The following is a 22,063-nucleotide window of genomic DNA, read 5'->3' as shown; positions in this document are numbered from 1 at the left end:
ACGCTTGAGTCTGGCTTGCAGCCTGGATGCACAGGGCCCCGGCAACCAGCCTGCCAAATAATGAGACCAAGGATCACGCCACACTCAGCTCTGGGATGGAACCGGTCTCCCCGCTGTGTGACACATGCTCCATGTTAAGAACATTTTCAGGAAAAAAAAAAAAAAAAAAACCGGGGGTGGGGGAGGGGGCGGTGTGGCTGGTCGGGGCCAGCACCAGCTTCCTGAGAAGCTGCGGCCCAGGAGGCCCCAGCCCATGACCCCAGCGCTCACCCGGGGAGGGACATTCCAGGACAAACCGGCTGACTCACCGGAAGGGGGGCCCGCTGTGGCCCGCACCTGTGCCTTGGAGGTAACCGCAGCCTGGCTGTGCACCCCACCCCCAACCACGGGGAGGGGGAATTCTGTGTGAAGTCTACAAAAAATTACCTCAAGTCTACCAGAACGTGGGCCTCTGAGAGCACCCTAAGCTTTCTCTTAGCTTGTGTGCCTGTGGATTTGTTTCCAATAAACCAATTCTGAAAAACTCCGCTAGAACAGGAGCCTGGCCAGGCCCCGTCTGCTTCCACTCTGTGGCTCTCCAACGGTGACCACCACTTCGTCCAAACTCCCCCCAACCCCACCCCACCCAGAACGATGGAGCAGAGCCCCACTCTGGGCCATCCTCCGGGCCGGGACCTTCAAGAGGGGTCACTGACCACAGCTTTGCAGAGAAGGAAGCCAGGAGTCAGGGGACCCCAAAACCACAGCGGACCCCGAGGCGGGGGCAGGGGCGCGGGGGAGGTGAGGCCAGGCAGCGTGCCTGTGCCTTCCTGGGGCACAGTCGGCGAAGGGTGATGACGAGCTCTCGGGCAAAGGGTCTGCCGGTGTGGGGGGATGAGCGAGCCACCAGACTGTGAGCACCTGAGAAGAGCAGGCAGCTGTGCGCGCGCCCAGGGGCGCGTCCTGGACAGAATGCCCTCTTGTCCTCCCAGAAAGTGGTCATTTAAAGGGAGGGCAGGCATTCCAGGCCCTCAGGAAGGCTGGGCGAGACACACAAGCTCCTGCAGCAGGGTGTGGCCCGACCCTCCCTGGAGAACAGATAAGAGCTGCTCCCAGTCAGAGCCAACCTGCCGCAGCCGCAGCCGCAGGCCCTGGCCACCCCCACTGGAATCTTGCTTATCCTTGGCTCGGCACACGGGAGTCCGCTCAGATAATGCGAAGGTCAAAAACTGCAGACTTGTACGGCCCGATAGCATCGCCAGTCCTGCCTGACAGGGGGCCGGCAATCAAAGATCTCTGCAGGGATGGGCCGGCGAGCCCGAGGACCAGGGAATTAGAAGCGGCTGCCTTCCTGCCTGCCTTCCTCCGATGTGGGCTGAGTGCCGGGGCCTCCCTGACCCCCACCCACTCCCAACCTCCTCCATGAGCAGCAGTACCCGGCTGGGAGAAGAGTCATGGGGCCTCCAGGCCAAGAGGCCTCAGAAGCCAGCGAGAGGCTGGGCGCCCCGCACCCCGAGCGTTCTCCTACACGCCTCTGAGGACCCTTCACGTCTGAAGCTCCATCGATACGTCAAAGGCCCACTTGAGGAGAGAAAGGCAAACACCAAGGCCAGGGCTGATCGGAGCTGCCGCACTCGGTCCTGAGGGAGGCAGGGAGCTGCACACACACACAGCACGGGAGGTGGGCAGCCTCTGGGTCCCTCCCCACGACACACGGGAGCCGTCAGGTATTATGAGACCCACCAGGAGCCCAGCCTCTAGGACTTCAAAGAGGATTAGGACAAGTTTCTCAGACTTGAATGGTGTCAAAACCGGAACACTGAATAAGGTACCCCAGGGGAGAAAGAATGGGAGAGAGCTCCAGGCAGGGAGAATGGCCTGTGCAAAGGCCCTGGGGCAGGGAGCTTGGCCCTTCTCCTCCTTAACTATAGCCTGGCAGTGTTTCTTATCTAAGTCTCCTGGTTCACACTCCACCCCAACACAGAAACGGGGTCCAGCGTTGTGGCACAGCCAGTAAAGCTGCTGCCTGCAGTGCTGGCATCCCACACGGTCGCCAGTTCAAGCCTGGGCTGCTCCACTTCTCACTCAGCTCCCTGTTAATGCACCTGGGAAAGCAGCAGAAGATGGCCCATGTGGGAGACCTGAATGAAGTGCCTGGCTCCTGGTTTTGATCTGGCCCAGCCCCAGCTGTTGCAGCCATTTGGGGAGTGAATCAGCAGATGGAAGACCCCTCTCTCTGTCTCCCTCCTCCTCCCCCTTAACTCTGCCTTTGAAATAAATATATAAATAAATAAATTTTAAAACAAGCACAGAAACATCCCAAAATTTCCCTCAAGTATTTTTTTCACACGCGCAAGGTCCACTGCCTTCATGCCTCTCCACAACCTTTCCTTTTCTGCAGTGGGCTTCCCTGGGGCAGGAGCTTCCAGCTCCTGACCGGCTCCCATGGGCACACAGCTCAGGACACAGTCTAGCTCCGCGCTGGCCAGGGGTCCCCCCTGCTGCCTGCCCGGGTCTCCGGGGCAGAGACGAGGAGGATGTGTTTAATCATAAGCTAAGAGTGGCCTGTAGGCCAGGAAGGGAGTGGACAGTCATCCTGAGCGCGGACACCCTCGCGCTCGCCCGCCAGCCGCCGCGACAAGCCACAGGCACCCCTGCCCGGCACTGGCCAGGGCGGCGGGCGCCCAGGAAGGCAGAGCGGGCAGGAAGAAGGACATGGCGAGTGCCGGGAACACACACTTCTAGCCCGAAAGCACTCGGCTGCCTCTGTCCACACCCCCGCTCTTCGCCAAAACCTGACTCCAGGAAGAGAGCAGATCAAGTTTTACAAGCTTCCCTGTTTACCCAGGGCCACAAACCCGTCCGTGAGGCAGCTTTTAGGATAGACCCTCTCCCAGCACTGCCACCACCCCTAAGCCCCCAAAACACCAGACACGTGCACACCTCCGTCCCATGTCCCGTGGGATCAGTCTGGGCGGCGGGTCCTGAGTGTGAGAGAACTCTGAATGTGGAACGCACACGACCCGCCACCCCTCCATACCCCCCACTTTCATTCGATTCCTCTCGCTTCTGCACGTGTCCTGGAGCAGCTGCTGAAGGAGGGAGCCTTCCCAAGACCACCGGCTGCCTCTCTCCCCTTTCATCCTCTGAGGCTCTCCGCTTCCTTCTCTGAAATCAGCACCGCCACGGAGTGCACGCTCCATGCTCCACGCGAGGCTGTCACACGCAGGCTGCGAAGGGAGGCACCCGGTGCCGGTTCCCCGGTGGGGGACGCCCTGCTGGGGCTTGGAACCTGGCTGCTCACCTCCATGCACTCCTCGTGCTGCCCCAGCGCCGCCTCCATCAGACACAAGATAGCTGAAGTCACTTTATCAAAGGAGCACGATACATTCTGGATCAACAGCGGCTTTAAATATTCAATGCTGAAAGCTCAAGGCCCTTCTAACTGGCACTTCAAAAAGGGCCATGAAGACCTGGCCCTGCGAAAGGCACCCAGAGGCGCGCAGGGCGTGCACATGGGCACGGAGGGCACTCATCCCCAGGACGGGGAGGTGCTGGGGCAGGGGCCGCTCTCACCCCCTCGTTCCCCACAATGCAAGCATCTAAGATAAGACGGTCCTGTGCACTGCACCGCACGGGAGCCCGTCAACTCCCACCCCCTGGGGAGCGGCCGGAAGCCAGGACAGCCCCTCTGGCCCATGTCTGGATCCATGCTGTGTTGAGGTCACGTGAGGACACTGCCAGGCTCCTCTCGTCCTGAGTTCCAGTGCTGCGGGGGAGGTGATAACACAGCACCCCCACAGGAGCAACAGAAAGCAGGCAGGGCTCACCCCACTGCTCACTGCCCTGGCCGGCGGCAGACACCTGTAACTATCAACCACCCTATGCCTATGCCCAGACTCAATCTTCTGCCCAGGCCAAGAGGCCTCCCTGGAGGCCGCCCAGTACCATGCGCAGGAGCCCTCCCCGCTCCCCACCCACCTGTGACCCAGAGCACCTGGCCACTCAATACCCACTCACAGCGCCCGGCCCTCCCCCTCTGGGAGGCCACACTGAAAAGGCACCCCACACAGACGGGCTGTCACTAGGATCCTGCCGCACTCCAGCCACGGCCACCTCCTCCCTGGACTCTGTCTGCCAGGGTCAACGTGGGTCCTGGGCAGAAAAACCCCGAAAGTGAGAGACCGGGGGAGACCCTTAGAAAGAACTCAAGTGACACAAATGTGCAAAGTGCAACTCCAGCGGCTCGCGGCCGGCAAAGAGGACACTGCACGTGCCAAGCCACAGGTCTTCCCGGCCAGCGAGGGGTCCCACCGGCCCTGCAGGAAATCCTCCCCGCCCCGCTACAGAAGGGCCCTCAAGCATTCCCTCCCTCCCAAAAACCATCATCTACACGGTGAGTGTCTTCACTTTCCAAACCATTCAGAATTAGGGAAAGGGGGGAACAACACGTCTGTTTCCATTTGAAACTGTCAAAATTAGCATTCAGTAATTAAAAATCACACCCTTTCTCTTAATAACCTAACCAGCATGATACAATCAGGTTGTGCCAACTCTTTAATCTAATTGACTAATTACAGATTTTAATTTAGTCAGTTACTGAACAACTGTTGACAATTTGTTTTCATTAGGGACAGAACAGAATAAATATTTAGGCTTCTAGTCACAAAGACTCCTGCGAGCGGCTCTCCACCGTGACCCCAACTTCAGGGCCCGCCTGGGCCCCAGCGCCGTCCTCACACGGGCGCCCACATGGCCCATGAGCCGCTCCCCGGCGACTACAGGCACACGGATCAGCCACAAGCAGCGGCGCCCCGTCCCGACGTACAGGCAATCCCCAAACTCACACACGTCACTCAAGAGGTGGCAAACGTTTACATGTTGCAAAGAAGAATAAATTCAATGCTACATGTCACTGGCTTTTAAGCAACAAAATAAGTTAACAGTCAAAATAGGTTTATCTGCATTCATCTCTCTGGGAAGCAAACTGTCGCTGACATATTTTTTTTTCCTTTAAAAAAAAAAAGACAACGCTTATAAATTTCTACTGAAATCTCCAATTATTTTCAAGTGTATTTCACACCCCAACATCTCCGTCTCCCAAAGTTTCTCAAAACAGAAGTGTGGGTCAAAGGCTAAAAACAGGGCCCTGGGTCAAATCCTGGCTCCATTACTGAGGATTTGATAATCAGGGACACGTCACTTCACTCTGTTGAGCCTTGTTTTCCTCATCCAAGAAATAGGCCAACAGTCCCTGCCCTGTAGTGTGTCAGGGACTGGAGGTCAGGTTCACGTGCCACACATGACCCAGGGCAAACGGGCAATAAATGCTGGTGACTGCTGCTTCAGAAAACAATGGGATCCCTCGCAGTGCCCACACAGGAACTAGGACCTGCGGCGAGGATCCCGTGAAGGGGACGCAGCCAGCAAGTGGGGGTGGCCTGAGCAAGTTACTTGTGAAAGCGCTGTCCAGGGGCTGCAGCTCCTCCAGCGGATGCCGCCCAGCTCAGAACCTGGGTCTGGCAGGAGGCGGGGGTCCCGCACCCCCTGTTCTCACAGGCACGTCTCGCACACCCTGCCTGATGAGCAGGCTCTGGGGGGCTCCAGGACCTCAGCAGAGTGCATGCTGCGGACGCAGGGGCCAACCCTGGCACTCCCCATCCCCAGAGCTCGAATCAGGGGCAGGCACCCAGTGCAGCTCCCACACCCCCATCAGAGTGCTGGGGTTCAAGTCCCAGCTCTCATCGTTGATGCCAGCTTCCTGCTACTGTACACCCTGGGAGGGGAGCGAACCAACAGATGGGAGACCACGTCTCAAATTAGATAAACAAACAAACAGAAGCTCTAATCAGCATCTATAATTCTGGCTTTTCCTTTCTCTTCATTAAAATTAACAGTGACTCATGCAAGCACTCTCTTTGTAAATAAAATATTTTCAAGACTGGAATGCCCAGGAGGTGGCATGGGATTAATAAAAGGGACCGTGTGAGTGAAGACACGGGGAGCCTTTTCTTTAAGGCACCCAGGCCCAAGGCAAGACATCTTCCTCCCAGATGAGGTCATTAAAACCCAGCCTAGTCCTCCATGTCACAGAGAAGCACAGCGCCAGCCGGGAGCCCTCTGACCCCCCAGCAGGGCTCCCCGTCCTGCCAGCCCCCAGTCGGGCAGTGGGTCATCAGCTCCCTGGGGAAGGCTGGGGCCGACTATTGGGGGGGGGGGGGGCCACGTGGCATCGCAGCAAACAGACTGCTCAAGTCTGCTCTTGACGTGCCTGAGCTCCCCTGAGGGTCTCCACTGCCCTGTCTACAAACCAGGAAGAAAAGCAGAACTTCACGTGCAGGCACAGGACAAAACCTAAACACACCGAAAACAGGGCCTGGTGTGCAGCTGGCACTCTACAGCTGCTACCCTCGCCCCGGGAAGCCAGGACCCCTGACTGCCGCCACTCAACCTCCCCCCCGCCAAGGGGCCCGGGGCACGGAGGAAGGGCTTCCCACCTACCCTCACCCCTCCGGGTTCCCTGTGACGCCCACACCGCTGCCAGCAAAATAATGCCGAGGAAAGTGTGTGGCGACAGTCAACTCGATTTCAGTTCATTTTCTGTAGCTTGAGGTCACCATCGACTGGCGCGCTCCGGTGATCAAGTTTTCTGCAATTCCCCATCCCGCGCATTAGCTCGCTGACAGAAATCCACTGCGGTATTTAAAGTGGCAGCCGTCACGACTAACTCAAATTGTATTGGCTTCCCCGACGCTGAAACGCGCTGCTGAAACCATCAATTGGCCAATTCGGAGATAACGCGGTGGTGGCTGAAACTCCCCGGCACGCTGTAAAATCCCCTTTGAAGCGGCTCCCCGGCTCGCGCGCCAGAACGGCCTCGTGTAACACAAGTGGGCTCTCGGGGCGGGATCTGGCGGGCGGCGGCGCTGCCAGGAGCCAAGGCCTCCAGAGAACACACGGCTTTCTGTCCTGGAAGGCGGCACGCGTGCACGGCCGCCTGCACCCACACCCGCACCCTCGCCCTTGGCATGGCACGCCAGTCAAAGCCACAGGAAGCTCTCAGCCTCTCCCAAGCAAAGTTGCCACGTTCCTGAAGGATGGCACACGTGTGTGTGTGCACACGCATACAGAGGCCAACCCCTAGGTGGAGGTTTATGCAAGCCAGTGGCCGCCCCCGGGGACTGGGGACCGGGCGGCCAGCCTGTGGCCGTGTCATCAGCCCCCTCCAAGCCTCATCTCCACCTCTGGAAACTGTGAGGCTCCGTCTCCCTTCATATTCCAGGACTTGAGAGTCTGCTCCAACCTGCAATGGCTCTCTCAGAAGGGACCATGATTCTCCCAACTCCCTCGCACGCCCTCACTCCACGCCCGCGACACCGGCCCGGCTTTCCCATCACTGCGTGTCACATATGAACAAACGAGCGATCTCCCCCAGGCCGTGGAAGAGACTCGGAACCCGTACCGCAGAGACCTGTGTCCATGACACTGACACTGCGCCAGTCCCAGCACCACAAGGCACAGAGCCAGGCAGGCGCTGGCACCCACCGACCAACCGCTACGCCCATCCAGCCTGCAAAACCCTATGCTGTCCATCCCAAGAGTTCAAGAAGAAGCTGCACGGGGCGGGCTGCAGTCCTGCAGCCTCCCCTCCCCAACAGCCTTCTGTGACCGGGGAGAGGAAGACCAGAGGGAAGCCTCGGACGTGGCCCCGGAGAGCAGCGTGCTTCTTAAGGTCAGAGGACTGAGCAGTGGAAGTGAAATGTCAGGTGCTTCTCACACACACACACACTCACACACACACACAGTGGGGGACACCAAGCCTGCCCCAGGAGGGGACAGGGCATCTGGGAGGCCGGGCCAACCTCACTCCGACAGGATGCCCTGAGACCTAGTCTCAGCATTCTCATTGATAAGACAATGCCATCCACAGGGCGCGGGGGATGCTGGGGCCACCACACGGCCCGCCAGCAGGGACAAGCTGCTGCCTTCCTGGGCCTGGCCTAGAAACACTGGTACACGATGCCATACCCACTCTTGGGGTAAACCAGCTACAGTGCCACGCAGCCAAGAAGGAGCGCCTGCTGACTCAGCACTCACTCAGCAAGCAACTGCTGAGCGCCTTCTGTGTGCTCAACTGCCATGGCAGTGACCCACAGGGACAACGGCACCATCGTGGACCGGGGGGAGTGGTATGCCAACAACTCTGGGGTGACACTCATTTCCCTCGTGTGACAGACGCGGAAACCAAGGCTCTGCGACCACCTGTCACTTGACGGAGTCACCCCAACTACAGGAGCCAGGGTTCAGCCCCAGCGCTCCAGGGCTTGCCAACTTCATGCAGAGCCCACAATAAGGAAGACGGTACGTGGCAAAGCCAGGGCACGCCTGGGTCTACACACGCATCAGTCACTGAACGCAGACGTTTCTAGAAGCACTACTTCTGTTTACTCTGTGCCACACAGTTTTTGTTTCTTCTTCCCTAATTGCCAGACATGACGCCCTAAGCTGATTTCTGCACTACGGGGTCACGACGCACAGTTGGCCAATCAACGCCTCACCACGTGCCGCCTGCCCATCTTCATTAAAACATGCATTTAACACGCCCAAGGCCTGAGCAGGGAGCAGACCCGCCTCTCCTCTAGCGGCTCAGAGTCTTGTTCCCTGACCTCGGTATATTTTCTAGAACATCCATTTATGTATGTGTGAATGTGGAAGGCGGAGTGGCAGAGAGGGGCCTTCCACCTACTGGTTCACTCCCCAAATGCCTGCAACAGCCAGGGCTGGGCCAGGCCAAAGTCAGGAGCCAGGAACTCTATCCCGGTCTCCCACGTGGGTGATACGGGCCCGAGGACTTTGGCCATCTTCCGCTGCTTTCCCAGACATTAAGCAAGGAGCTGGATTGGAAGTGGAGCAGCCCAGCTCCCTATCTTGAATGCCAGCAAAGCAAGCAATGGCTTAACCCACCCAGCCACAATGCTGGTCCCCAACCTTGGGATTTATTCAAGAGTCAGGGATGGGGACGGCAAAGGGGAGAAAAATAAAGTGTCTACCCTCAAGGAGCATTCCGTCCAGAAGGGGAGAAGCAGCTCCCCACCTGGCAGCAAGCCACAGAGCCCCTGGGGGGAAACAGAGGTGGACCAGGCGGGAGCAGCCGCGGTCCAGGCTGCCATCTGCTCTGCACAAGGACCACCTGGCAGGGGAGCAAAGACCCCCATCCCAGGCGGGAAGGGTCGGAGGCGGCTGGAAAACAGGCCTCTTCCAGGTTCCTAGGACAGAAGCAGCTGCAGGAGGAGACAACAGATGCTGATGGGACATGCACAGGCCAGGAGTCCGCCAGGGGCACCCGTCCGCCACCTCCCTTCACGCTCAGCACACGGGCTCCACAGGTGACCGCCCCGCTAGTAGCTCAGGCATGCCTGAGAGCCCAGGACCCAGAGCAAAGCACAGGTGAGCAAGCAGATGAAGGTTCTGCTTCCCAGGCACACTCGCCGATCCCTGCAAACGCAGGAAATCGGCGCCAGGAATGGGGCCGCTGCTACACCAGCACCCCACACTGGAGCGCTGGCTGGAGTCCCCACTGCTCAGCTTCCAATCTAGCTCCCTGCTAATGCGCCTGGGAAAGCAGAGGAGGATGGCCCTGGCCCAAGTTCTCAGGTTCTTGCCATCCACGTGAGGGTCCTGGATGGAGTTCCTGGCTCCTGGCTTCCCTCTGGCCCAGCCCCAGCCATTGTGGCCATTTGGAGAAAGAACCAGCAGATGAAGACCTGTCCCTCTCCCTTCTTCTCGCTGTCATGCTGCCTTTCAGATAGATAGATAGATAGATAGATCTTTAAGAACTCCAGGATTTATGGGGTGAACATCTGGCTCAGTGGTTAAGATGTCTGCGTCCCATTTAGAGGGCTTGGGTTTGAGTCCCGGCTCCACTTCCTAGTCCAGTTTCCTACTAATGCACACTCTAGGAGGCAGCAGCTGATGGCTCGAGTACTTGGGGCCCTGCCAACATGGGAGAGTGAGGTGGAGTTCCAGGCTCCTAGCTGCAGCCTGGCCCAGTCCTGGCTGTTGCAGGCATTTGGAGAAGGAAAAAGCAAATAGAAGATCTCTGTGATACTCTGCTCTTCAAATAAATAAAACTTCTCTAAAAAGCAAGCCAGGGGATTCACACTGGACTCAAGGTAAGAAAAACGAAGAGCAGACATCTATACAGCACTGAACTGTGCCAGGCACGACTGTGTTATGTATGCACCGTGCATGTGTAAGCTCACTTAATCCCCATGGCAACCTCATAAGGTAGGTGTATGTGATTAACCCCATTCTCCACCTGAGGAAACCAAGGCACAGGGGTTAATTAAGGTGCCCAGCGTTCATGCAGCTGTCGGCACAGCAGGGCAGCCCGTGACGAAGGACAGTATCCTGGATCCGTTCCACTGCAACCTCAGAGGGGAGCATTTGCCTCTCTAAGCCTCAGTCTACCTATCTGTAAGATGGCTAGATGGCCTCCAGTTCCATCTCATGCAACAGTGCTACTCACATCTGTGTCACAACCATGTCCCACTGACACAAGGGGTGGGGTTCTTCACCTGCTCACCTCACCTACGTCCCAGCCTCTCAGAAGAACAAAATCATTCCACACAGTTCTTTTAAAGCTCGTCTCACATCCTGGCCTGCACCTGTCTCTTCAAGTAGACAGCGAGCCAACCGCAAAATCCAGCAGCGCTCCTGGCCTGGGGGCCAACTGAGAAGTCCACAGGACCAGCCTCCAGGGGCCTGCACTGGCCCACCCTCCCATTCCCAACCTCACCTTCTCGGGGTCCCTCACACAAAGAGCAAATAAGGTGAGCCCAGAGCAGGACATAAACCAAAGAGGAAGACACATACCCCTCATCCAGGGACTTCCATCCACACGTCCCTGCTAACAGCCACACAGCACTTCCCTGGACAGCTTCCCAGGCCCTCCTTATGGCCACTCCCATGGTGGGTGGCACAGGGACCTGGACCTGTCCTACGCCCATTTCACAGTGAGGAGATGGCCCCTGAGAAGCGGGGACACCCCCTCCCCCATTAACACAGGATGCCAAGCTGAAATTCAACACTGCTGCCAAGTCACAAGCCCTCAGGGCCTTGCCATGTAGCTGTGCAGTGGCCACACTTGGGGATGGGGAAGGGACTGGACCACTCTGCCCAGCACGGATAAGGGGTGCTGGTATCTCGGGGGAGCGTTTATCAGTGCCAGCCTGTGGCAGGACTGCCAGCTCTGCCCCTCGAGAGGGTGTGGGGATGAAGCAAGACAGCTGGGATATGGGGACAGGGCACTCCACGGCACATCGGGGTGCGCGGACACAGCAGGGTGTGAGTGGCAGAGGGCCCAGGGTCCTGCCCGTGGGGGCCACTTGCTCTCCCAGAACATGCCGCTACCTCTCCACCATGCTGAGGGTGTTTTAGGAAAACTTCAGGACTATAAAGAGCAAGGAAAATAAATTGGGAGCATTAGCCAGGTGTTTACGTAAAAGTTACCATTTTACATGCACTGTACATAAAGTCTTCAGAGAACTCGCAGGATTCGTGCACATGAAAAGAAAAAAAGCACAGACTTCAAAAATGTTTCCATCAAAATAAACTTGTCCTTTAATTTTATCCTCCATTAGGAAACATCCCAAAATCTCTAAACCCTCACAACACGCAAAGGACTCGCCATTTCCCCAGTCCTCAGACAGGGAGACTGAGGCACCCAGTCTGCAGAGCCAGGAAGTGACAGAGTGGGGACCAAGGCACCCGTCAACACCCAAACCCTTCAAAGTGCAGGGGAAGAGAAAAGCATAAGAGAAACGCTCCTAAAACTCACCCCAACGGGGCTTCAGAAAACCCTGTTACCCTGTGAATCAAAAAAACAAACCATCGTGATGTCTGCTTGCTCCGAGCTCCCAGCTCCACGTATTCACGAAGTTTCTGTGAACCGCCTAATGCTCTGGTGCGGTGGTCAGAATCACTGCCGAGCTAAGACAGATTAATTTTTCTAAATACGCTAAACCCTCAGCCGCTATTGTAAAGGCTGCAGCTAGTGCCACACTGCGTGGTGTCGGCTGCCAGGCCTCAGGCACGGCCCCCCGCCTTCTCTCCCTCCACAGGGCAGGGGGCCGGGCACCCTTGGCCTGGGGTCCCCGCTCCGGAAGCTGCCGCCCATCTGACCGAGGGGACACGGCCTCCGAGAGCTGGCCGGCACACAGCTCACTCGCCAGCCAAGTTTGCAAATGCTGAGCTAACAAAGATGGCATTATGCAGAAGCCTGGAAGCACGCTGCTGGCCTGGGAGTTCAAATGAAGTGACCACTGCCAAAAACTTTGTTTGGGTCCCCACACTCCCCCCCCCCCCGCCTTGAAATAAAAGGGCAAGGATTTGTAATTTGGGGTCTTGCCGCCACTTGAAACCCATTAAGGTGGCCACACTGCCCTGGTTCTGGCAAAACGCGGCTCCAGTTCCTCATTTCACGTTTCATTAGCGGCCGCTGGAGGAGGTGGCAGCCTCTGGGGGCTGAGAGGAATTGCAGAAATCAGGGTGGGAGCCCAAAGACGGGGTTCAACACGCTGCCCGAAGGGAGTCGGGCAGGAAAAAGACGCGTGTGCTTTGTTGTTTCTTTAATCCGCCACATAAGGGTGCCAAGGGTCAGAGCCAAAGGCAACGTCGTGAACTTGCCAGGACCTCTGGGTGGCTATCACAGGAGAGCGCTCCCCCAGCTTCTTGCAGCCCAGCTGCAGGCCTCTGCCTCCTCCTCCACCACCACCCCCCCTCCCACCCTTTACACCCTCTCATCCCCTCCCCCAAAGGGTTCTGGAGGGCAGGACACTCCCTGCCTGCCAGGAACCTCGGCTCAGCACATCCAAGGAGAGCCCTCTCAAATATCACTCTGCTATTTCAAACCCACCAAGGATGCTGGACCCCTGCCACATAGCCACAAATACCTCACTCCTGCCCACACGACTCTGGGGTGCTTTCCTGCGAGACAGTCTCCCAGCCGCGGGTGCAGGGAGGGCTCAGCAGTCCTGCTGGGGACAGCACACGGGTAAGCGAGCCAGCCCCGCTGAGCTGCAAGGGAACCCCAGGTCTGCAGGCAAGTGAGGGGAACTTGCCCAGGCCATGGGACTGACTCCACATCTCCTGTACTCTCTGGGCTCTTCACTGGTGCTCCCAGAGGGGCGTGGGGCTTGGAGCAGTGGGCCTCAGACCCCTAAGGCTCAGGTGCAAAGTCTCTCATAGGACACACGTGTTTCTGGAAGGCGAGGCCAGAGCTTTCATCACCTCTTCCCAGCCAAAAGCTTTGAGCCATCGTTCGCAGCCTCCCTTCCCGGGGTTCAGGCCTCACCTAGGCCAGGGACAGCGATGCACCTCCCAGGGGCTTCGGTCTGACTGCAGGGCGTTCATTTCCTCGCTGAGCACGTGCGAGGCACCGAGCAGGCGGCGGGCACACTTCGGTTCCCCTGCAGGTACCCTCCCTCAGCCGAGCAGGATTCCACGTGCAGTGGAAAGCAGGGAGGTGAAGCTTCCAAGATGGGGAGTTTTTCGTCCCAGCTCTGCCACCTCCTGGTTACACGCTCTTAGGATACAACACCCGAAGTCCAGGCCTCAGTCTCCGCAGCTGTGAAGTGGGAATGAACCCACCCAACAAGGCAGGCAGCCTGAGGCCGCCACACGGCGTCTGTGCAAGCGTGTCACACAAAGTGCAGCAGACACAGCAAGGACCCCCCACTGCACTCAAGCCCTTTCGGGACCTCACCAACTCCACTCACTTTGTGCCACCAGAAGGAAAGCAACATTGGTGAACACAAGGAAGAAAAGGGGCCGGCACAGTAGGTTAATCCTCCACCTGCAGCGCTGGCATCCCACATGGGCACCGGTTTGAGTCCCAGCTGCTCCTCTTCCGATCCAGCTCTCTGCTATGGCCTGGAAAAGCAGCAGCAGAAGGTCCGGCCGGCGCCGCGGCTCAATAAGCTAATCCTCTGCCTGTGGCGCCGGCACACCGGGTTCTAGTCCCGGTCAGGGCACTGGACTCTGTCCCGACTGCTCCTCTTCCAGGCCAGCTCTCTGCTGTGGCCCGGGAGTGCAGTGGAGGATGGCCCAAATGCTTGGGCCCTGCACCCGCATGAGAGACCAGAAAAAGCACCTGGCTCCTGGCTTCGGATCAGCATGGTGTGCTGGCCGCAGCGGCCATTGGAGGGTGAACCAACAGTAAAGGAAGACCTTTCTAAACTCTGTCTCTCTGTCCACTCTGTCAAAAAATAAATAAATAAATAAATAAATAAATAAATAAAATAAAAAGAAGAAGGTCCAAGTCCTTGGATTTCTGCACCCACATGGGAGACCCAGAAGAAGCTCCTGGCTCCTGGTTTCAGATTGGCCCAGCTCCGGCCATTGCAGCCATCTGGGGAGTGAACCAGCAGATGGAAGACCTCTCTGTGTCTTTCTCTCACTGTCTATAACTCTACCTCTTTTTTTTTTTTTTTTTTTTTTTTTTTGACAGGCAGAGTGGACAGTGAGAGAGAGAGACAGAGAGAAAGGTCTTCCTTTTGCCGTTGGTTCACCCTCCAATGGCCGCCGCGGCCGGCGCGCTGCGGCCGGCGCACCACACTGATCCGATGGCAGGAGCCAGGAGCCAGGTGCTTTTCCTGGTCTCCCATGGGGTACAGGGCCCAAACACGTGGGCCATCCTCCACTGCACTCCCTGGCCACAGCAGAGGGCTGGCCTGGAAGAGGGGCAACCGGGACAGAATCCGGCACCCCGACCGGGACTAGAACCCGGTGTGCCGGCGCTGCTAGGCAGAGGATTAGCCTAGTGAGCCGTGGCGCCGGCCTCTACCTCTTAAATAAATAAATAAAAATTTAAAAGAAAAAAAAAAGGAAGAAAAGGATGACTGGCAGTTGAAGAAGGCACCAGAGCTGGCACCGGGCCACAGAGGGTTAAGCCGCAGTCTACAAACCCACATGAGAAGTTAGCCAGAGAGCCGGCGCCGTGGCTCAATAGGCTAATCCTCCACCTTGCGGCGCCGGCACACCGGGTTCTAGTCCCGGTTGGGGCGCCGGATTCTGTCCCGGTTGCCCCTCTTCCAGGCCAGCTCTCTGCTATGGCCAGGGAGTGCAGTGGAGGATGGCCCAGGTGCTTGGGCCCTGCACCCCATGGGAGACCAGGAAAAGCACCTGGCTCCTGGCTCCTGCCAGGATCAGCGCGGTGCGCCGGCTGCAGCGGCGGCCATTGGAGGGTGAACCAACGGCAAAGGAAGACCTTTCTCTCTCTGTCTCTCTCTCACTGTCCACTCTGCCTGTCAAAAAAAAAAAAAAAAAAAAAAAAAGAAGTTAGCCAGAAAAGTGCAGTAAGCAATGGCTGCCACGGGCCTGTGGGGCCGTGCCAGGTGGCAACATGGACTCAAGTCAGTGACGAGCTGGCCCCCTGAGCAGCTCTCTGCCTCAGTTTCTTCCCCTGCAAGATGGTGCTAAGAGCATGCCTGCTCCCAGGGTCACTGGCAGGGTGAGTGAACTGCAGGACAGAAGCCACAGCAGTGGCCCAGCTTTGCAGAGGTGGCTGTACGGACACTGAGAGGAAGCAGCAGCCACAGTGCATGGAGTGCGGTCGTCACAGTCCTTCGAGGACAGACAGGGCTCAGACAGGTGGGAGCGAACGTGTCCCGGGCAGGAGGCAGTCCAGGAAGGAACTACGCAGTCACTGAGCAATGAGAAATGAGGGCGCCCGAGTCCGGGGCCTGGGGCCACGGACCAGAGGGACTGAGCACCAAGAGAAAGAGGGTTCCCATTAGAAATGTTTGAAGTATTTCTTCATCTGCCACCCCTCCAACCAGATGCTACTCCAAAACCTTCATCATCCCCATGCTGTGACCCAACGCCCGGGCCAGGCCACAAAAGGGGGAGCCCCAAAACTGTGACTCACAGAACTCACTCCCCGTGACCTCATCCCCCACCCCGCAGCATCCTCCAAATGTCACTGCCAGCCCCACCCAACTCCACTGCCGATCCTCAACCGACTGCCGGAAGCACGCCTGCGTGCAAACTCTCCCTGCCATCACGCTGGTTCCAGAAGGCTGACCAGACTACCACTGCCAGACGGGATCTCTCACGATTTACCCGAGCACCAAACCCGGCTACAAACCAGCAACTTCTCCGAGAGGCACCCTGCAAAGGACAGCACAGGTGGCCTCTACCCAGAGACGCGCTTGCAGCAGACCCAGCCCCCACGCTAACACAAAACCACTGCTGAACAACCGCTGGGGACTTGGGGTCAGCTGTCAGTAAGCTGGGTAACCACTGCTTTAAGGGAAATAGTTGCCAGGTACAACCACCAGCTGTTTTTATGACTCTTGCACCTCTGTGTCTCCTCCAGCCCTCCCATCAGCGCCGGGATTTTCCCAGGAGACCACATCACAAGCAAACGGGTCACCCCCTCCTTTTGCCTCTCAAACGCTACCAGGCCAAACGTTCTGGTCCCCGGCTTCTGTGCCAGCCGTGAAGAAGGCGCCGGGACTGGCCGGCAACCTCCATGGCGCACTCCAGGGCATTCGCCTTCCCGTCACGCCACGCTGCATCATCGCGCTGACTGCTCTCAAACCGCCAAGCCTCCAGCGCAGTCGCCGACACTCGGTGCTCCACCCGCCGCCATCTGACCACCGTTGACACTCAGCCGAAAGGGTCCTGATCGCCGAGGCCGTTTTCAGGGCACTCGGCCAAGAGGATGGGGCCTGAGGGCGCTCAAGGAACCACTTCCACGCCTGGGTGTGAGCCCCACCCCCACCTGCCTCCTGCAGGAGAGCAAGACCAGAGCTCACCTGCTGTGCAGGCGCACACGCTCAGCCCTCCACAGAAGCAGGAAGCAGTGGAAGTGGAAGGAGGCCGTGGAGGACCTACAGATACTTCCTCTTCCTTCTCCCACACAGGCTGTAACACCTGTTCCTTGGGATCACGGAGTCCGACTCCCGCCCAGGTTTGGAGCCCTTTTTTTGAAGGAAGACTCAGACTGAGAGATGAACACGTGGCAGATACAGCTCGTAATAATTATACATAACCCCTAAGAAATTCATCCACGTACAAACTGCACAACAAGGTAGAAAGTGATACAATACCAGCAAGAAGAGAGGGCATCCGAGTACGGACTGGCTGAGGCTCTCAGCACGCACGTCTGCGTGGATGCAACACTCACACTCACACTCACCCCGATGGTGTGAGCGCGCGTGCTCTGGACTCCGTGAAGTCAAGCAAGAGCCCGCCTCGCCAACTCCTCACTTAACCAACTTTCTACTCCAGGACTCAAGTTTCGCATTTGCCACCCCAACCTCCAAGGCGATAAACCAAAACCAATGAGGCCCAGCCCGCTCCCAGCTACCCTCCCAGGAGTCACAGCTGTGACGATTCTCCAGGTAGGGATCTCTGTTCCTTTGCGTGACGACAACATTATGAAAGTCCGAGTTAGAGCTCTGGCAGAGGAGGAGGGCCCGGCCCGGCGGGCCGCGGGGAGGTGGGCAGGGGAACAGGAAGAAAGGCAGGGAGAAGAGAAAGACCACTGCCGACCGGCTGTGTACTTGCTTCTGGTAGGAAAGAAGACAGAGCTACGCAACCCCGTAATTACTGCTAGGATTAAAAATCTGTTACTCACGTAATCATGAAAGGCTTTTGCTTCACTTGAATGTTCACAAGTGTCTCTCCTTTCAGGGGCTGCACAGTAGAGGTCCCAAAATACACTGCAAGTCAAAAAAAAAAAAAAATAAGATCGGGTTACTAATTATCACTTGGGTACACAACAGCAAGTGCACAATGCAACGCTGAGCACAGGGTCCCCGAAGGCTCCATCCCGCCTTCCCAGCCTTCCCAGGGCAAACTCAGCCTCCAACACAAAACGGGTCCAAACCCTTCCGGCAAACCTGTCACCCCCAGTGCCCTCTGGGAGCTGGATGCCTCACCACCACTCTCGGTGACACAGGGGATCTCCTCAGCGAGGTGGGTACAACCCTGCCAGGGGTGCCCAGGTGGACCAGGCCAGGACCTGGGTGGGAGGCCCTGCCGGTCTTCTTCTCCCACCCCACACCAAGATGGCTGCATGCTGTCAAAAGGCTAACTTGCCCAAGGCAGGACGCAACCACGGTTCACAGGCACAGCAATCTGGCTGACTCTGGCAGTCACAGGAACCTTACTGGTTCTTAACCTCAGAGCCAACACCCTCACCCCCACTGCACCCAGGTCCTCCCCCAAGGAAGTCTCGGGCAGGAACCACTCCTCCCCGGCCTGCCCCCAGGAACACCCTACAATCAGCCACAAGCACCCTGTCCTCTCCCAATCAGACAGCCCTCCTCAGAGCACCTGTGGGGAAGGGGAGAGCAGGCCTGGCTATCACACCCCCGCTGTAGCTGTGTGTGGTCACTCCAATGCTTTGAATCAACCAGAAGAACAACCGACAAACGCATAGCACTCGCGGCATTAACAAGGAGCCTTAGAAACTCTCCAGACCAGGAGCCCAATGCCCAGAGACAGAGCCTGCTGGCAGGGTGGAGTGGACACCGACACGCTGAGGTCCAGGGCTCCCGGCCCCGCTCTAACAGCCAGCTCTGCCAGCCACCAGACAAGCATCAGACTCAAGGGGTAGGAATCACACTGCTGCCCAGTTCCACAGCCACAGTCAGACCACACCAGGCAACCTTTAGCAGGATCCCAGCCTCTCAGGGCCGCCTCGGCCTGAGCCCACACATCAGCCTCTACCTGCTGGGGGCTGAGGCAACAGCAGAGGAGTCTCAGGGGACCTGGCTGTAACAGGGAAATCGGGGCCTTCCACCAGGGCAGAGAGAACTGCACCCGCTGGGTGAGCCCTCCACCCGGCAGAGGATTTCCAAACTACAAATTCCCCGGCCCCTTGTAAGTAACTTCTCACAAACCCACGTTCCTCCAAGCGCCAGGGCTCTCAGGCCCTGCCCACGCCATCCACACGCTCCCTTCCACAAGCCACGGCAGGAAACCCCATCACCCACTCCTACAGGTGGAATCCTTAAGCTACACCAACTGCCTCCGACACCGGCAGCTCAGAGGTTGGCAGAAGTAATTAAAAACTCATTTTCTCCGCGCAAGTTCGAACAGACCCTTCATCCTCCTGCTGTTCAAAGAGATTTGAAACAGCAACCGGAGCTGGAGGCCAGGTAAACCTGTAAGAGCCCTTCCACACCACGCTCTGCTTTCCTGAACTCCACCGAAACACCAAAGCCACTCTGCTTCATTATCCTTCTCAAAACGATGTCCGAGACCTCGGCGATATGTCCCACCAATCACCCAGTGACACACGCGTGACAAACCCTCCCCACGACTCAGAGCCCCCCGCCCCAGCCTGCCACAAACCCAGCACTGAGACCAGACCCACACCGGCCCCAACACTTGGACAGGGGGCCCCAACCACAAACTGCAGGCACTCTGCACCGCGGGCTCTGGGCCCGCTAAGGTTCTCAGCTCTGTGGTTTCAGGGATGCTTGGCGGGGAGGACAGGAAGGTCCAGGGAGTCCGAATCAGAATCTGTAACGCAGCCTGCAGTACTTGTTGGATTTTTCTCAGGCTGCCTGGAAAAGGCTCCAGGAAGCCTTCTAAGGTTTTGAGCTCACAGGAGAAAAAGGGACAGGCCGGTTGCAGAACAAACCCAGTACCCCCTCCCCTGAGCCCCGCCCCCACCCCTCTAATTAAAGCAACATGCACAATTGACAAAAGTCCTCCCAGAACTTTTCAGAGTGCGATGGAAAAGCAAGGCATCCCAGGCAGACGCCTCACAGGTTCTGCGGGTTCTCAACGAGATGGGAAAGAGAAAGAAAGAACTTTAGGCAGCAGCCGCTTCTGCCCGTTCTGCTTAGCAGCCCTGGTCTGAGGGTCCAGTGGTGCTTAGCTCTGGGCAAAGCGGGGGGGCCAAGGAGCAGAGGGGCCTCCCCTCTTTGTTCCCTTGGACTCATGGCTCAGAACAAAACACACACACACACACAACTATCACACAAACTTACCACCACCACGAGTGCAAAAACCCCGGCGGTTCTCCCAAAGTGATGTTTTTTTCCCATCGAATCTGCAAAGCAGAGAGCAGAGGCAGCTTAGAGAAGCCAAGAGCATGGGGCCGGGCCAAAAGGCTGTGAAGACCAACTAACAATAAATGCCAAAAGGTGATAAAAATTCAAAATGGTGGCCACAGTGGCAGCTCCCGAAAACAAAGGCTCCAGGAGAGTGGGGAGGGGGGGTGTCAGGAAATTGGGCGCTGGGGGGGGAGCCCCACTCACCTCCGATAAGAAGGTCTGTGCAGACTTCTGTGCTCCGACGTGCAGCAAATACTCGTAGACGTATAAAGCTAACCTGCAGAGCCGGCAGAGGCAGAGAGAGACGGAAGGCGTCAGACCACACCGGGCGCTGGCTCCCAGCCCCGCCAGCCCCGTCCCATTGTGGGCCCCGACCGCAGGCCGGGCTGCAGGGTGCCCACGGCTCGCGGTGGCTACCCAGGGACGCGTCCACTCCAGTCGTGGAGCCGCCAAGCAGCCCCCAACCTGAACTTCCAAGAGGTGTGAGGGCCAGACCCACCTGGGTCTCTCAAAGTCGCGAGCCACCCGACCCCACGGCCGCCGCGCTACCCAAGCTTCGGGGGTCCACGGAGACTCGGCGCGCTCTGGAGAGGGCAGCAAAGCGCCACCCTCGCCACCGCCCCCAAACAACTGTCCCCCGAGCCTGGGGCCAAGCCGGCGCCGCCGTCCCTGCCCAGCCCGGCGCCGAGGCCAAGGACAGGGAAAGGGAAGAGCGCTCCCGGCCGAACAAAGCCCCCGGCACGCACTCCTCACGCCGCGGGCGGACAAAAGGAGCCAGTGGGGCTGCAGAAGCCACGCGCCCCCCTGCCCGCGCCGGGTGGGCAAAGTGCGGCCGCCGCGGCGGGCGCCCGGGCTCTCGCGCGGGACCTCGCCCACCCCTCCACGCGGCCACCAAGTGCCCCCTCCCCGGCGGCTCCCCCGCCGCCCCAGCCTCCGCCGGCTCCCAACAATGGGCGCTCCCACTCCGCCCCGCCGCGGCCTCGGGGAAGGGGCCAGGCAGGAGGCGCAGGGCGCGGGGCCCGGGGCCCGAGGGCGCAGCAGCCCGGCCCCCGCCCGCCCACCTGCCTCGTACCGCCCGCACGCCCGCCCGCCCTCAGCCCGGCGGCGGCACAGCCGCCACTTGCAAAATAGGCTTACTTTTCCCGAGCCTGCCCGTCCGAGGGCACCGCCGAGCCTTTGCCTTTGGCAAACATGGTTTGCAGAGAAGAGGGCGCCGAGCCCCGCCGCCGCCGCCGCCGCCGCTACCGCTCCGGCGCTCCCGAGCTGCCCCACGCTCCCGGCCCCCTCCCCGGCGCTCGCTCACTCGCTCGCGCTCTCCTCGCCGCGCTCCCCTCCCTCCCCCCCAGGCGCTGGCTCCGCGCTCTTTCCAGCTGTCAAAGCGTCAGCCCCGGCCGCGGCCCCATCGCCCTGGAACTCCTCCCGCGCCGGCTCGGCCTCGGGTGCCGCCGCCGCCGCCGCCGCCCGCACGGCTGCCCGCTCGCTCGCCCGCTCGCTCGCTCGCTCGCGCGCCCGCCCGGCTCCGCCTGCGCCGCCCTCTGCGCCTCCGGCACCGCTGCTGCCGCCGCCGCTGCCGCTGGTCTACTTGGAGCTCAACCGAACGTGGCTACCCGGGCGAGCGAGCGAGGCGGGCGTCAACGTCCGCGATTGATGGCCGCCCCGGCCAATCGGCGCGCGCGGGGGCGGGCCCGGCAGGGACGCCCCTGTCAGCGCCCGGCCGCGGCAGTCCCCGCTGCCCTGCTCCTGCGGGTGGATCGGGGGGTGGCCGCGGGCGCGAGCCCCTCTTCACTGCGGATTGGGGAGGGGTGGCGACCCGAATCGGGATGGGAGAGCTCCAGGCCCCCAAGAAGACGGGGACCCGACCAGCACTCCCGCGGCGTGGACCGCTGAGGGTGGAGGGGCAGGGGGCGCTGCGGAGGCGTCCGAGGGGAGGGGGCGCAGACCCCCAAGCCGCGCGCGGCTCGCTCCCTCCCGCCACGTCCCCCTGCCTTATCTGCCCCTCTCCTCCC

At 59.1% G+C, this 22,063-nt stretch overlaps 1 protein-coding gene across 3 annotated transcripts in view; it reads right to left on the bottom strand.

Annotated features, from left to right (window-relative positions):
- Window positions 1-21,637, bottom strand: part of SSBP3 (single stranded DNA binding protein 3) — a 153,842-nt gene extending 132,205 nt beyond the window's left edge. For 2 of the 3 annotated variants that reach the window (XM_008265216.5, XM_017346276.4), the window contains exons 1-4: window positions 21,195-21,391; window positions 20,262-20,334; window positions 19,992-20,053; window positions 17,624-17,708 (exon numbers count right to left, since the gene is read on the bottom strand). In XM_008265216.5, coding sequence (XP_008263438.2) covers window positions 17,624-17,708; window positions 19,992-20,053; window positions 20,262-20,334; window positions 21,195-21,250 — 276 coding nt within the window. In that variant the 5' untranslated portion in view covers window positions 21,251-21,391. Of the gene's footprint in view, window positions 1-17,623; window positions 17,709-19,991; window positions 20,054-20,261; window positions 20,335-21,194 lie in introns of all 3 variants that reach the window. The other variant, XM_017346275.4, reaches the window with a different exon arrangement.
- Between the last annotated feature and the right edge of the window lie 426 nt (window positions 21,638-22,063).

The sequence above is a fragment of the Oryctolagus cuniculus genome, chromosome 7 (genome assembly GCF_051225735.1).
Source record: "Oryctolagus cuniculus isolate XC-2025 breed Fujian yellow rabbit chromosome 7, ASM5122573v1, whole genome shotgun sequence".
Lineage (NCBI taxonomy): Eukaryota > Metazoa > Chordata > Mammalia > Lagomorpha > Leporidae > Oryctolagus > Oryctolagus cuniculus.
This window is presented reverse-complemented; position numbering and strand designations above follow the sequence as displayed.